Genomic DNA, 13,951 nt, shown 5'->3' with positions numbered 1-13,951 from the left:
ATGTTAGGCCCATGATAATATATCTAAAATAGCTAACCCAATAGTTCCCGTAGGCCCAATATGTTGCGAGCCCACTTAGTAGGGTTTCATTTCGCTCCGCGCCTACCATGAATAAATCGGCAACCCTGACAGTTTTTACACGCGAGGCGCAGATCAAAATCCACTGGAAATGGTGACATTCAAGGTACTTTCTTTCGTAGTCACTCTATCTGCGACGTTTGTGTAAATTATATTTGTATACGCCATTGTGTGTTAGGTGTTTGATTTGTGCGATTCGGGCTTGAAGCCTGATTGTGTGTGTTATTGAGGCTTTGCACTTGTGCAGTTCCACCAGTATCAGGTCGTGGGAAGAGCTCTTCCGACGGAGACAGATGCGCACCCTAAGATCTACCGCATGAAGCTTTGGGCTACTAATGAGGTCCGAGCCAAGTCCAAATTCTGGTATTTACGGTCTCCGCCCTCATCTTTATTTCCAGCTCCCAGTTGGTTGCTAATGGATTTAAAAAGGATGTAGCTACTTTACAAACTGTTACTTTACCAATTCTCTAGGCTTGATTGGTCTAATTTTAATAATCAAATGTGTTACATGTGTGTCAATAGCGAGTTAAAAATTTGCATTGATTACATTAAATGGGTTTTTGATAGTATTTTATTCGTGAAGGTACTTCTTGAGGAAGCTTAAGAAGGTGAAAAAGAGTAACGGGCAGGTTCTTGCTATCAATGAGGTAAATGGTCCGACTGTTTCGTCTTTTGTTTTGATCATTTCGGTTTATCTGGTTTGAAATTAAACAGATCTATATTTTAAAGATATTGGTTCCCATTTAGACTACCTCGCTGTTCGAAAATGTAACTTTCCTCCATCAAGCATCAGGATTTAAACACAAAACACTCGGATGCATGGCTTATGTTTTCAGAAATTCTCTCCTTATGTATGGTTGATGTGTTTATTGGCATTATTGGATCATTTTCATCAACAGTCTACTCATCTCCTATTCATTTTGATACCAATAATTTGTCGTTCCTATGTGATATCTTGAGAAAACATGGTGATCCTTGCACGGACATTCACAATGAAACCATCTCTGTCTTTCCATTGTGGGTTTGTAGATTTTTGAGAAGAACCCTACTACAATCAAGAACTTTGGAATCTGGCTGCGATACCAAAGTCGAACTGGATATCACAACATGTACAAGGAGTACCGTGATACTACCTTGAACGGTGCTGTTGAACAGATGTATACAGAAATGGCTTCTCGCCACAGAGTTCGACACCATTGCATCCAAATTATTAAGACTGCAACTATTCCTGCTAAGCTGTGCAAGAGGGAGAGTACTAAGCAATTCCATGATTCTAATATCAAGTTCCCGTTGGTGTTTAGGAAAGTGAGGCCTCCAACCAGAAAGCTGAAGACCACATACAAAGCATCCAGGCCGAACTTGTTTATGTAAGCTGATTGAGTCAACGATCGTCATATTTATAGCTCTCATTTTGTAGTCGTTACATTGAATGAATCCAGTTTTTGGTTTGATTTTCCATTCATTGGACAAATATTATCTCTACTAGTGTTATCTGAAACGAACTACTATAGATCCTTTTCATTTTTAATTTAAGCTTACTTTATTTCTGATATTTTCTAGAGTTAATAATTTGTATGTTCCACTGTTGTGTTTTAATCGGCATTTAACATGTTTATTACACAATCATCTCGTTTGAAAACAATAATGACTTCCATGTTTTCCCAAATGCTGCTGCTTACATTTGAGATTAAATTCCACGATGTTACCTTGGCTTCGGCTTTTTTTTAAAATTAAAAAAAGCACATTTGATTCCCTTTAAATAAACCTGGTTATGTTAGATTTTACTTCTTTCATAAAAGAGGAACGTGGAGCAGTAATTTTTTTTAACGAAGCTTTTGTGTGATTTAATTAAATTTACTATAATCATATTTTGGTGTAGTTTACTCTCTCTCAAAAATTATTGTTTGAATTTCTGTATGTTCATAATAATCTTTTATAAATATATAATTGTTATATGCTATATTAACTTTAAAAGATCAGAAAGTAATGTGTTATTAAATAGATGGAATAGGTATTTCAAAATTTTGAAAAAATAAAAATAAAAAAATTAAAGGTGGTTATTAATGTAGTGCTAGGGAAACTTGTTTTCCTCGAGGATAACCGAAAACATGTAGGTTCAATGATGAAACAACTCGATATTTCATACACCTTTATTTGGATTTCAAACAAAAGTTGCACAACAAATCCAACATATTGCATTGACGAAGAACCGCATGAAGTCAGAGGCGCTTCTTCCCTGTTGCTACTTGCCAGGCCTCTAAAATGTGGTCCACTATTTCCTTAACACCAACACCATGCTTTACCTGCATGTACATGATTTTACATCATCATCCGAATGCCATCAAGTCAACAGAAAAGCAAAATAATTCGAGGAAAAAGGATGACTGAAATATGCATCCAACCTAAGAACATTAATAAGTTAAGATTTTAATGTCCCGGAGTAGTAAAAAAAATACAAAACCTGAGCAAAAACAAATGGACCACCATCTCTCATTCGGAGTGCATCACGTTGCATGACAGACAAATCAGCTCCAATTGCAGCGGCAATGTCTGTTTTGTTTATGACCTACAATTGGCTCAAAGGTTGATTTGAAACGATTAGATCAACTTAAAATTTGACATTGGAGACTCTGAAGCACCAAAAGAGAACACCTACCAGGAGGTCAGCTTGTGTTATGCCTGGACCTCCTTTCCGAGGGATTTTGTCTCCGCCAGATACATCAATGATATATATTATGTAATCAGCCAGTTCTCTGCTGAAGTTGGCAGCTAGATTATCTACATCCAACAGCAAGGAAAAATCAGGGCATGTCTCAATATTCTTCAAACAAAATACCGGTGTGCATTATATAAGAATTTCGGCAGCCAATAATATGTAACCACTCATACGAGTCCAGAAATACCTCCCCCGGATTCACAAAGAAGTATATCTGCTTTATGCAAGTTGGATAATTCCTCAAGAGGCCCGAGATTAATGCTGATGTCTTCTCTGATAGCTGCATGTGGACAGCCACCTGTTTCTACAGCTCGAATCCTTTCCTCAGGAAGCGCTCCATGCTTTACCAAGAACTCACCATCCTCTTTCGTGAATATGTCATTTGTTACCTACGATAATAGAAGTAGAAGAATCCATCTCACCCAAAGATATAAATCTTCATGTATTATAACGCAAAACGTAGGCAATGCTTAAAGTAGTTTTAAAAGATATTTTTAATCTCCCAAAACAAAAGCACACATACCACATATATTCCAATATAGTTTCCCAAAATTATGTTTTCTTGTAATTTATATACCACAACAGAACTTTTATCATTTCCCAAAAATACTCTGTAGTCACATAATTGTTTATCTTTACCGTGAATTTTAAAGTATCTCATAATACATGTGTAACATCACAAACCTAATAAACATTATACAGCATAACATTTACAGTATAAAATATCTCATAAAAAAAATAAAACCTAATATACATTAGGTTCTACGGTATAATTTCTCAAAATACATTTTCCCAAATCCTTTCAAAACACTACAAACCTCACCATAAATTTCTCCAATTTTTCCAGCACTTGTTATCAATTATAGTGGTCCGCTAATGAACGAGTTAGGACTCAATGACCAAAGATAAGAGCCGGGGGCTAAGGCTGCAGTAGAATGGCTATTATTAAGCCAGTAGAGCTTGCTTGAGCCTTGAGTACCAATGCCCGTAGCTATTAGGTTACTGTAACCCACATTTATGACGCACAGTTCAAGAGAGACGCATCAGTCCTCTCAATTAGCAAATATCCTCTTTTTTTTTTGGTTTTGAGTGAGATTTTATTAAAGATATAGTCTTTGATTTGGGAATTTGGTGGTGAATTCAGCTCGACTCTTGTACCACATTCTAGTCTTAATAATAAAGCAGTAACATGATGCGAAAGGGAAAAGCATCATAAAGAAGGTGTATACATACAGCTGCGAGACTGTATTTGTCCCTTAGAAGTTCGCATAAAGAGAGCATCAAAGCAGTTTTTCTGCAGAAATCAAAACAAGAATATTTGAGATAAGCAACTTGTCTTATTAGGTATAGATTAAGAATTTCACACGGGAGATTTCACAAACAGTTCAACTGCACAGTGGACAAACAGCTCCCAGCAAATAAAAACAAAAAATCATAATAAAAAAGGACCTCTCAGATTAAGTAAACAAGAAATTAGAAATACCCTGTTCCAACGGGCCCGCCAATCCCAATGGTAAAAGCTCTTTCATTAAAATCCCTGCTAACAAGTGGAGGTGCTCTTCTGCTAAAATAGCCTGGGGAGTAAATGGGTTCGTGAGTGTGTGGTGCCAGTCCATCATGGCTATGGTACACCTTCCCATCTGGACCTACCCATGTTTCCCTGTTGAAATTCGAACCACATCAGATTCAGGAACACAATATCAAATTGAAAATGAAATTGTGTATTGAACTTGATGAGGAAAGTGAAAAGAAAAAGCTACTCGTGAGTATGATGGCGATGGTGGTGGTCATGTTCATGGTGATGGTGGTGAGTATGATTCTCTTCGGACGCCATTGGATCAAGCTCACAACGAGTTGTGTGTGGAGTCGGTGTATGGCTTTAAAAATGAAAATCAGAACCTACTGTACTACCACCAATAATGTCGTGTGTGTTAATTTACTAAACTGTCCCTGATTTGGTATCTAATGAATATTTCCCAGTCTCAAATATATAAATATCTATTTATTTTTTATGGCGTTGTTCAATTTATTATTATTTTTTCTATTATTTTATTAATATATTATTATTTAATAAATTATATATATATATATATATATTTCTTTTTTCATTTTAAAACACTCGTGAATAAAATTAAATTTAGTTGTAACATCTTATTTTTTTTTATCCTACTTTCCTGAACACTGATCGTCCTTAATATTGCATCTTGAATGATAATTATCGTCGACTGTGTATAACTATTTCAGAAAAATTCAAGATATTTTAAATAAACAGTGAATGTAATAATATAAGATAAAAATTTGTATGAAACGATCTCACGGATCGTATTTTGTGAAACAAATATCTTATTTAGGTCATCCATGAAAAAATATTACTATTTATCCTAAGATTATTACTTTTCATCGTGAATATCGTTAAGATTGACACGTCTTACAGATAAAGATTCGTGAGACCGTCTCACAAGAGACATACTCATAGTATGATATACACGCCTGCCCCCGTACATCTTTATTTTCGTTGACTATTGTATCGATATCGCCAATTACTAGACACTTGATATATTAATTAAACATTTAATCCTAAGATTATTAGGAGAACGAATACCAAATTTTCGATTCTCATTATAAATCATGCAAGGGTGTTGTCAAGTATGTTCAAATATATCTGCAAACAAGCACCAATCAAATTTTCTTTCCAACAACTACAGAAACATTAATACAAAGAGCCATGATCAAATATGTTCAATTCAGTAAAATAAGCCGATACAAAATACAGCAATAACAAACTGGTTGGCGTCAAGTATGTGATGTGAGGACAATCGCTGCTGTGAATGCGGCTGACCGACATCTTATCCTCAAAAATATTCCAGTAAATCTTGTTGAGTTTCCAAATCCCATATTACTACTTTGCCATCCAATCCTGTGATTGCCAATGATAAATAAGTCCTATGTGGTTGTGTGCAAGTATCTTGAAGAAATAATACAGTACAAACACAAGGGCGCTTAATCTAACCTGAAGTACTGAACCTGGTGACCACAGTATCCCCTGCTTTCTTGAGGGGAACAATGCAACTGGAATTTGAAACAAGGAAAAAAGTAACTATTTTTACAGCTTTTGTTTGATGTCAAAGGCAACCGTAAAATAAAATAAAGTTCAAAATGAGGGAGTTAGCATGACTGTACTTGATACAGTTTTCATGAGCAGCCCCGTGTGCTCTTGAAGGTTCGATGGTGTCGCTGCTGCTTCCATATTTTGATTGGCCATAAAATTTTCCGAATTTTCCTGATAACTGGGTAAAAAGAACATGAAAGACAAATAATGATGAAAATTGCTGACAACAAACTTAACGAGAAAGAGTGTTCAAAAACACCAATGAATACAGACACAAATGGAAAGGATGTGAAGATGAAACCTGTATTTCAGAAAACTATACAGTATACACAAGAGACTTGCTTCTTGAAAAAAATGACATTATGCACCATTATTACAAGTAAAATGACAAATAACTTATGCTTTTAGTTAGACAGGACGGTACATTTTTGGACTAGATTTTCTGAATAGTCAGTAATCAAACCAAGGGTTTTGCATTTGTTTTCAGAGGGATTAAAGATAAAAATGTGTACCTGTGATCCATATTTTCCACTTGAAGAAGATGTCTTCCTCTCATCGAGATACCTCAAGAAACTCCTAAAGAAGATAAAAAAAATTACAGATATAATTTTATAGAGAAGAAAAAAACACTTGCAATGAAGAATGTAATCTTCAACTTTTCTATAACATGTATGCACATACAGTCAGTGGTCGAAAAATGGACAAGCTACAAATATCTTATTCTTCTTTTTCTTATTAAAATCATCAAAAGTAAGATAGAAACCAAACGAGATGACAAATACCCAACCAGAAAACACAAATAGTTTATTCCAGATGTTAACTCACCATAATCCCCTTTCATCTGCTGCGAATACCATAGGATTACAGTCAAATCCCACACCGATAACAATTCTCTCGGAAATGAATAAAACCTAAATCATATGCATCAATCACTCATCAATACCCTTGTCATAAAAGAGAACAGAATAAACTAAGAAAATTACAGAGAATGGATGCTGACCCACATCACGAAGAGGCAAATCATGGAATGCCACACTTTGAGCTGCTGGAGAAGGGCCAACTTCATCGACAAAGTAGATCATTGAATTGTGACCTGAGGTTTCATCCCAGTTAAATGTGTAAATATTTGCTCATTACTCCATGCTTAACTAAATAATATTAAAATTTTGGATGAGGAAAAATAAATATACAAGAATTGCAGGAGCACAATTATTTCTATAGGAATCACATATAACTAAGGTTACGCCACCAATTAAGAAATAAACACATCACAAGCCAATTCAATTTCGGGAAGATACCAACTGCATTTGGATATCTTGAGCACAAGCAAAAATCATTCTGACAATGAAGCTAAGTGATGAATTTCTTACCTACATAGGCTAAGGTATTGCCACTTGGAGACCACTTCATACCGAAAGCCCAACTAAATGAAAGATCAAGATGCATGATTTGCTGCCTCAAGCAAAGAAAGTAAAAGAACATTAACCGGAGATCAAGTATTCCATACAAACAGAAGGACGGTGATGCCAAATGAAATTTACAGGACACGTATCTCTTATTAAAAAACGAAATCGTTTCTAAACCGATATTGTTTCTAATGAAACATTAACATAAATATTATGAATCATTAGACATGCTTTTCTAGCCGTTGTTCAAATATTTATTCAATTTCTCTGAATATTTTATTAGGTTTCAGGTGCTTCACAAATTTGTGATTCTTCCAATTCATAAGTAATGTAACTTACTTCCCAGATGCGATCAAGGGTGTCAATTAAAAAACAAAATCAAGGATAGTTGGTGTATTCCTTAAATTGCATAAATATATTTTGCTAACACAACACATTTACCAACTCCTGTTACTAGTACTGACATTTCTAGCCATACATGATATTTACCAGGACTCTAGTGCCATTATTTTCTACTCGAATCTCAAATTTATAAATTTGATCACACATAATGGATCAACAGGCTCTTTTTTAACACGAGAGGAAATAAGCATAAAGTCATACCTCTCCGAATTTTGAATCTGAAGAAGAACCTGAAGAGTCCCTGGTTAATGGCAAACCAGTAAGCATGGGAGACTGTCAGAGATCCGGGGAAAATGTTTGATTATGAGAGCAAGAAAACTCCCACTAACTTCATGGAAACGTACCTTGTGTCCACACCTTTGATGAAAGTAGAGAATACTCGACATTTTCCATCTGTTGATGTTGTTGCCAGTAATGTCTAAAAGATTATTACAACAGAAGGTAAGAGGAAGAAGGTCAATCAATGTATTTAACTCAAGGAGTAAAATCTATCATACGAGTTGTGTATCTATATGTGAAATTGATACATGAACTGGCTGATGGATTCAACCAGGGAGTGGAGCAGATAGTGAGGGTGACGGTGCAGAGCAGTGATTCGCTATTAATATTACTTTATATATTATGAAAACAAATAAACTCAAATGCATCAACTAATGGAATAAGACTGTGAATTTATGAACACACAAATTATTGGCATTTGGCCCTGTTTGCAATTTGTGCTCTCAAACCATTTTGCCACAGTGGTTGGATAACAACTAAATAAATAAGCTTGAGTTTTGCAATTTAATTAGCAAGAGTATCCCAAGTGTTAATACATCTGTTCGGTTGTTTAAAAAATTGGTGGTAAATGGGAACTTTATATCTTGAACAAAGGTCCTACATGAAGAATTATGGCTACACGTGGAAGCAGCATTGATACTTGAATTTTAGCAAGGACGGAGAAAATGGAAAGCATGGAAAGATTAAGGGGGTGTATTGGTTATAGACTTTTAATGACTTTTATGGAGTTTAAAAGTCTAGAGGTATTCAAACTAGATTTTTATATACTCCATAAAAGTTTATATAAAAGTTAGTGGTATTCAATGTAAACTTTTGTAGAATTTTAAAAAGTCATGTGGTATTCAAACTTGACTTTTAAAAACTCTACAAAAGTCTATAGATATTCAAAATGTCAATAGACTTTTAATGACTCTATGAAATTCTATTAAGTACAAGAATTATAGCCTAAGGTACAACAATAAAATGTCAACAAAAGTATTTGATTCAACCTAAAGATTTGGATGTACATTTAATTGAGAAATCTCTCAAATTCAATACAAACTTTCATTCTTTTCTCATCTATTTATTTTTCCTTTTATTTGTACTTTTTAAAAACATAATTAAAATTTAATTTTTTATTAATTATCATATAACATTTTATTTTTAATTATTTTCTTTAATTTTAGTTAATCTATATATTAAATTATTGTATAAGCAAATTCATACCGATACTATACCAAAATTTTCGGTATACCGAACCAAAAAAACCTTACATTTTAAAAAAATTTATAATTTATTGTTTTAAAATATTATATATTTTAAAATTTTTGTATATTTTTCCAGTATTTCGGTATATACCAAAATTTTCAAATTGGATATCGTTATCGTACCGAAAAATTCGGTATTGTTACCGTACCTTATCGAGAAATCTTCGGTATACTTAAAATTCGGTAAATTCAATATTTTTTTGTTATGGTAATCTCGGTATACCGAAAATTCGGTATTTTTTCCCACCCCTAACAGGACTTGTATTGGCATGTGCTATATTACACAATTTTCTTTGAAAGAAATGTCAATTTGATAAATTTCAAATTGAACTAGATAATGAAGCTCAATTGTCTTCATCAGCACAAGTTTATGAAGGTGACGACTTTGATCAGTTATTTAATAATCAAAAACAACAACGAGCAAATGCTAATGCATGGAGGGATATCATAGCCAATGGAATGTATAACAATGTTGATCAAATTGTCAGTAATGATTAGATTTTTTTTATAAAAAATTACTCATTATTTTGAGTGTTCTTAATAAAATTTTATTATGAACTTATAAAAATATTATTCATTAATATGTTGAATTGACATAAAGAATTGAAATTTTGATTTCAATAAATTGGATAGTTCATTTGTCGTTTTTCACAAATTAAATTGATTTAACTTTTAAGTAAGTAAAATTCATTTACATTCATAAATAAAAATAATAATTTAAAATTGAATAGGTTATCTATGTCCAATAATTATTTTAAAAAAATTAATAAAAAATAAATCACAATTATAAACTACAAAATTCACATAATTCTATGAAAAAGTTTACAAAAGTCTACAAAAATCTTGAAAAAAAGTCTATAAGAGTCTATGAAATTTGTTTTACAATTCTATGAGATTCCATAAAAGTCAATAAAAATCTATCAACACCACAAAAGTCCATCATTTAAAAAAAGTCATTAAAAATCTTTGAAAGTATAGAATGAATACACCCCCCTAATTTTCATCACATTTCTCTTTTAGACATAGCATATAGTCATTCAAACACGTCAGAAATTCATCAGATATAAATATTATAATATTCAAGATGAAATTGAAAAGAACACTTCACATTTTCCTTCAAAACCTAAGATAGAAGACTATTATCTACACTATTTTTTGCACTAAATATCAGATTTAAACATAGTCCTTATTATAATTTAGTTAATATTCCGAATCAATCGAGTTTACATTCAAGTGTGTACCATGCCATACAAAGCCGAGTGCTTCTACTCTTCGTAAAAGACAAGAAGATGGCACATGCATTTTTCCATTAGAAACAATGACAAGGGAGAGTGAGAATGTGTATTTGAAACTGCATGCAATTATGCACTGAGAACTAGCCACTTAGGTATGTAAGTGCAGATGATAGCTCACAAGAACTCACATTATTTGGGTGCCAAGCAACACTTGTGACAGAAGATTCATGTCGCTTTCTGATAACCTTACTTACCCACCTGGGAAGTAACAAAGACAGATCAACATAAGCATCAAGATACTAAATTTTACAAATGCAGAAAGACAGTGAGATTCCTAAAACAAAAAGGGCACCTTGTAAAACCCAACCAATCAAAAGGAAAATAGTTAGAGAAAAAACATCTTCTCAGAGAAACAAATTTTGACGCCACAGAAATTCAGCCATCTAACTAGAAACAACACCTTCAACAATGAAGAATTCGATTTTCGATACGTAATTACTAATCATAACTCTGAATAAACAAGCCGTATATAGCATTCCCTGCATGGTGTTTGCCCAGTTGACTGAAGAGGCTCAATGTCCAGAACGAAAGTGTTTCTTTTCTGCCTCCCATCCATCCTCTTGTCTAGTCTCCAAATAAAACTTAGAAACAATGCATTTTCCCATGTATAAATTATATAATTCTCACTTCACCCGTCTCACCTAATTAGCCAGCCATTTTTAACTCCATACTGATTGCTTGCAATTTGCATGATTTATTCAGTTCAATCCTGATCATGATTTTTCAAGAACAAACAGTCTACAACAGCAAAGAGAAAAGAGTACTTCCAAACATTATAGGTTTGAATCCAGCATTAGTTTTGCTTTCACATCATCGCTTAGAATGCTTGCTTGAAATCAACATCTAATGAATTTCAATAAAAAATAGCACAATTATGTAACCACGTCCCTTCTTCCAGTTGCCCCATTGGCAATAACATAATCTCTCAAGATAAGCATGTTGAAAGAAAGAACCAATTACATAAAGTCACGTAGTATCGGGTTGTATTTTAAATTGATTGTGCATTATGTAAAATAATTATTTAGGAATTTATTATCTAACATTCTTTAGGGATCTGAAAAGATATATTTCATAACAAAGCACTGAAATATGAACATTATTCCACATTGATGTGTGCATACAGGTAGAGAACATGAATTTGTGTTGCTAATGGCTAGTAACATTAATTAACAGGCTGCTGGAACACAAAAAAATAGAAAGCGTGCTGAGGTTGAAACAGAACAACGCAATGCTACTCGATTCATAATATGTGACAACTGAATAATCGTACCAATTGTTTTCTTGCTCATAATAGCATATACAAACAGTTTTTGCCCCACTTCCAACAGCAAACTTATTTTCTGTAAGAGAGCGAAACCATTAGATGACTGAATCAGACCTTGATAAAAAATGGCGAGTCTGACCTAAATCAAATGAAACATACAGAGGAACTCGACTACCACACACTATAATATCATCAAAACCATATTATTTGGATGATCATAGAACAGTTACTCACAATTTCCAATAAATAACAGAGGACCAAAAACTCAGTAATTCCATTTCCTACTAACTTTAAAAAAACCGCTCATACTCGATAAAATTTTAGCATACATCTATTTAAAAGTCATTCACCATAGTCGGTGCATGCCCCATAGTGCCAGTTTCTAAAAATTACAAGTATACCATCACGTTACTCAATATTTGCTAAAAATGGGTATAAATTAGTGAGGGTACTGTTATCACCCAGATGAGAAAAAAAGGAATAAATTAAAATCATAAAATAGTATAAACATTGAAAGAGTTTATAATAGACATCCATACCTTTTGGACTCCAATGTACACAAAGTGCAGCGCGATTTAGCCTAAGGATAACAAGGGTTGGCACCCACTGTGTCATTTCTTGGGACCAAACATATCTAAAAAGAAAGTTTAATGTGGTCTGTTACAATGAAATTTGATTGCAGCAACAAGAAGTAGCATAGATTAGAGCATCTAAAGTGTGTTCGAAGTGAGGACTGAAGCATATAAATTCAGTTGCTGTGATTGACCCAAGCAGGATCACGTTTTTCCTTCACTTAAAGTTGCCGTCTTTTACAAATTTCAATCAAGTGAAACAACAAAAAACAGATGCTTGAGAGATATAGACAGAAGAACAGATTTTCAAATATGGCCACTTACGAATTCCTATCATGTGAAACAGGTGACTATTCTGTTCGAGCTTCTGCTCCAATCTATTCCAGAAACAATTTGGTCATGCTGCGACAGAAAGTGCAAAAAACAGTGAGATGCAATGTGCAGTAACTGATGCGCCAAGAAGGTTTCATATAATACTGAAAGAGCTTCTCAAAAATTCCATCAGGCCAAACAACCAAAAAAACTCCATCTAGCCAAACAAAATTTTTAAAATACTGCAAAACCTCAGCAGCTAAATCATCAAAGTTGAAGTCTTTCTAATGAAAGAAAACATAAAGTAATCTGCCCAAATAAATAAATTTAAGGCCACCGTAGTTTTACCTTCTGAAGAACATGGATCTTCTCCCACTTCTCTTCCAACAACTTATAAATGTGCACTTCGTTATTATTCGGACAGAACGCCACCGCTATAATTGCAGAGGAAACACATCATTACCAATTCAATTACTAAAAAAATCCCATTACAAACAGAAACCCACACAAGCACGCATCATGTAAGCTAAAGGAAATCGTGAAATTGAGATGGGAAGTACTGGATTCATCCGGGCTCCAAACATGGCAAGTAATGCACTGAGCGAACTGATGAACTGAAACGGCGGCCATAAACTGGAATTTATCTGCACTTGTTGATTCAAACAGAAGGGTTTAGATGGGGACTAAATATGATTTCAGCGAAAAATTTTGGGAAATAGTAGATCGGAATTAAAATCACCCGAAAGTAATTTGCCGAGGAGCTACACTGTGATCTTCTTCTGAACAGACTGGAAATGGTTCCCGGATTATTTATTTATTTTGGTTGAATAGTTGTTCTCTCCCGTTTTAGCCCTCAATGGTGCTCAACAAGTCCTTATTATATTATTGTATTAGGTATCATCGTATTATAATACATGTTTAATTGATTTAATTTTTTTTATAAATTGGATTTTTTTAATCAAAACACATAATATTTTAATAGAATAATTTATTCATTACTATAATAAATTCAAATATCATCTATACAAGTTATATAGTTAATATAATTTTATTATCATTATTCAAATAATAGTTTTTACACACATAATTTGTCCATCATTTCACTAATTTTCATAATATGTATATGGCTGCATGCCAAGAACTTTTGCAAATTTCAATCTAGTACTCTTAACCATATAATATGCTGGTTGGCTCGACTTTGTCAGCAAAATTGCTGCAGTAATATAATTGTTTTGGTGGTAATTTTTAGAACAACGTTGAGGACACTAAAT

General features: G+C 33.5%; 3 protein-coding genes across 4 annotated transcripts; 1 reads left to right on the top strand and 2 right to left on the bottom strand.

Annotated features, from left to right (window-relative positions):
• The first annotated feature begins 42 nt into the window (after positions 1-42).
• Positions 43-1,588, top strand: LOC142527727 (large ribosomal subunit protein eL20y). 2 transcript variants are annotated; one of them, XM_075632631.1, is made up of 4 exons: positions 43-184; positions 326-441; positions 662-725; positions 1,108-1,588. In XM_075632631.1, exons 1-4 carry the CDS (start codon positions 170-172, stop codon positions 1,447-1,449), a joined length of 537 nt encoding a protein of 178 aa, XP_075488746.1. In that variant the 5' UTR covers positions 43-169; the 3' UTR covers positions 1,450-1,588. The 2 variants fall into 2 exon arrangements, with proteins under 2 accessions (XP_075488746.1, XP_075488747.1); XM_075632632.1 differs by having other exon boundaries at positions 133-184; positions 257-441.
• A 564-nt stretch (positions 1,589-2,152) lies between these two features.
• On the bottom strand, positions 2,153-4,718 carry LOC142527697 (urease accessory protein G). The gene is made up of 7 exons (XM_075632589.1): positions 4,555-4,718; positions 4,278-4,454; positions 4,028-4,088; positions 2,982-3,183; positions 2,735-2,856; positions 2,540-2,644; positions 2,153-2,381 (listed from the first exon to the last, which is right to left on the bottom strand). Exons 1-7 carry the CDS (start codon positions 4,626-4,628, stop codon positions 2,298-2,300), a joined length of 825 nt encoding a protein of 274 aa, XP_075488704.1. The 5' UTR covers positions 4,629-4,718; the 3' UTR covers positions 2,153-2,297.
• A 713-nt stretch (positions 4,719-5,431) lies between these two features.
• Positions 5,432-13,570, bottom strand: LOC142527505 (actin-related protein 2/3 complex subunit 1A-like). The gene is given in 17 exon segments (XM_075632325.1): positions 5,432-5,711; positions 5,805-5,863; positions 5,975-6,081; positions 6,416-6,479; positions 6,729-6,814; positions 6,908-6,996; positions 7,274-7,355; positions 7,913-7,952; positions 8,056-8,129; positions 10,661-10,730; positions 11,803-11,872; positions 12,336-12,430; positions 12,693-12,712; positions 12,714-12,770; positions 13,029-13,114; positions 13,241-13,324; positions 13,420-13,570. Coding segments are annotated over 16 exon segments (1,134 nt in total). The 5' UTR covers positions 13,311-13,324; positions 13,420-13,570; the 3' UTR covers positions 5,432-5,646.
• Between the last annotated feature and the right edge of the window lie 381 nt (positions 13,571-13,951).

Source organism: Primulina tabacum, chromosome 15, assembly GCF_025594145.1.
Source record: "Primulina tabacum isolate GXHZ01 chromosome 15, ASM2559414v2, whole genome shotgun sequence".
Lineage (NCBI taxonomy): Eukaryota > Viridiplantae > Streptophyta > Magnoliopsida > Lamiales > Gesneriaceae > Primulina > Primulina tabacum.
Note: the sequence above shows the minus strand (reverse complement) of the source record. Positions and strands in the feature narration are given on the sequence as shown.

Bases quoted from the DNA above. Each gene is read 5' to 3' on its own strand.
- LOC142527727 (XM_075632631.1), top strand. The intron at 442-661 runs GTATTTACGGTC...TTATTCGTGAAG, and splicing joins CGAGCCAAGTCCAAATTCTG to GTACTTCTTGAGGAAGCTTA. The intron at 726-1,107 runs GTAAATGGTCCG...GTGGGTTTGTAG, and splicing joins AGGTTCTTGCTATCAATGAG to ATTTTTGAGAAGAACCCTAC.
- LOC142527697 (XM_075632589.1), bottom strand. From the start codon at position 4,628: ATGGCGTCCGAAGAGAATCATACTCACCACCATCACCATGAACATGAC. The intron at 4,455-4,554 runs GTAGCTTTTTCT...GAATTTCAACAG, and splicing joins CATCGCCATCATACTCACGA to GGAAACATGGGTAGGTCCAG. The intron at 4,089-4,277 runs GTATTTCTAATT...TGATTTCTGCAG, and splicing joins GGCGGGCCCGTTGGAACAGG to AAAAACTGCTTTGATGCTCT.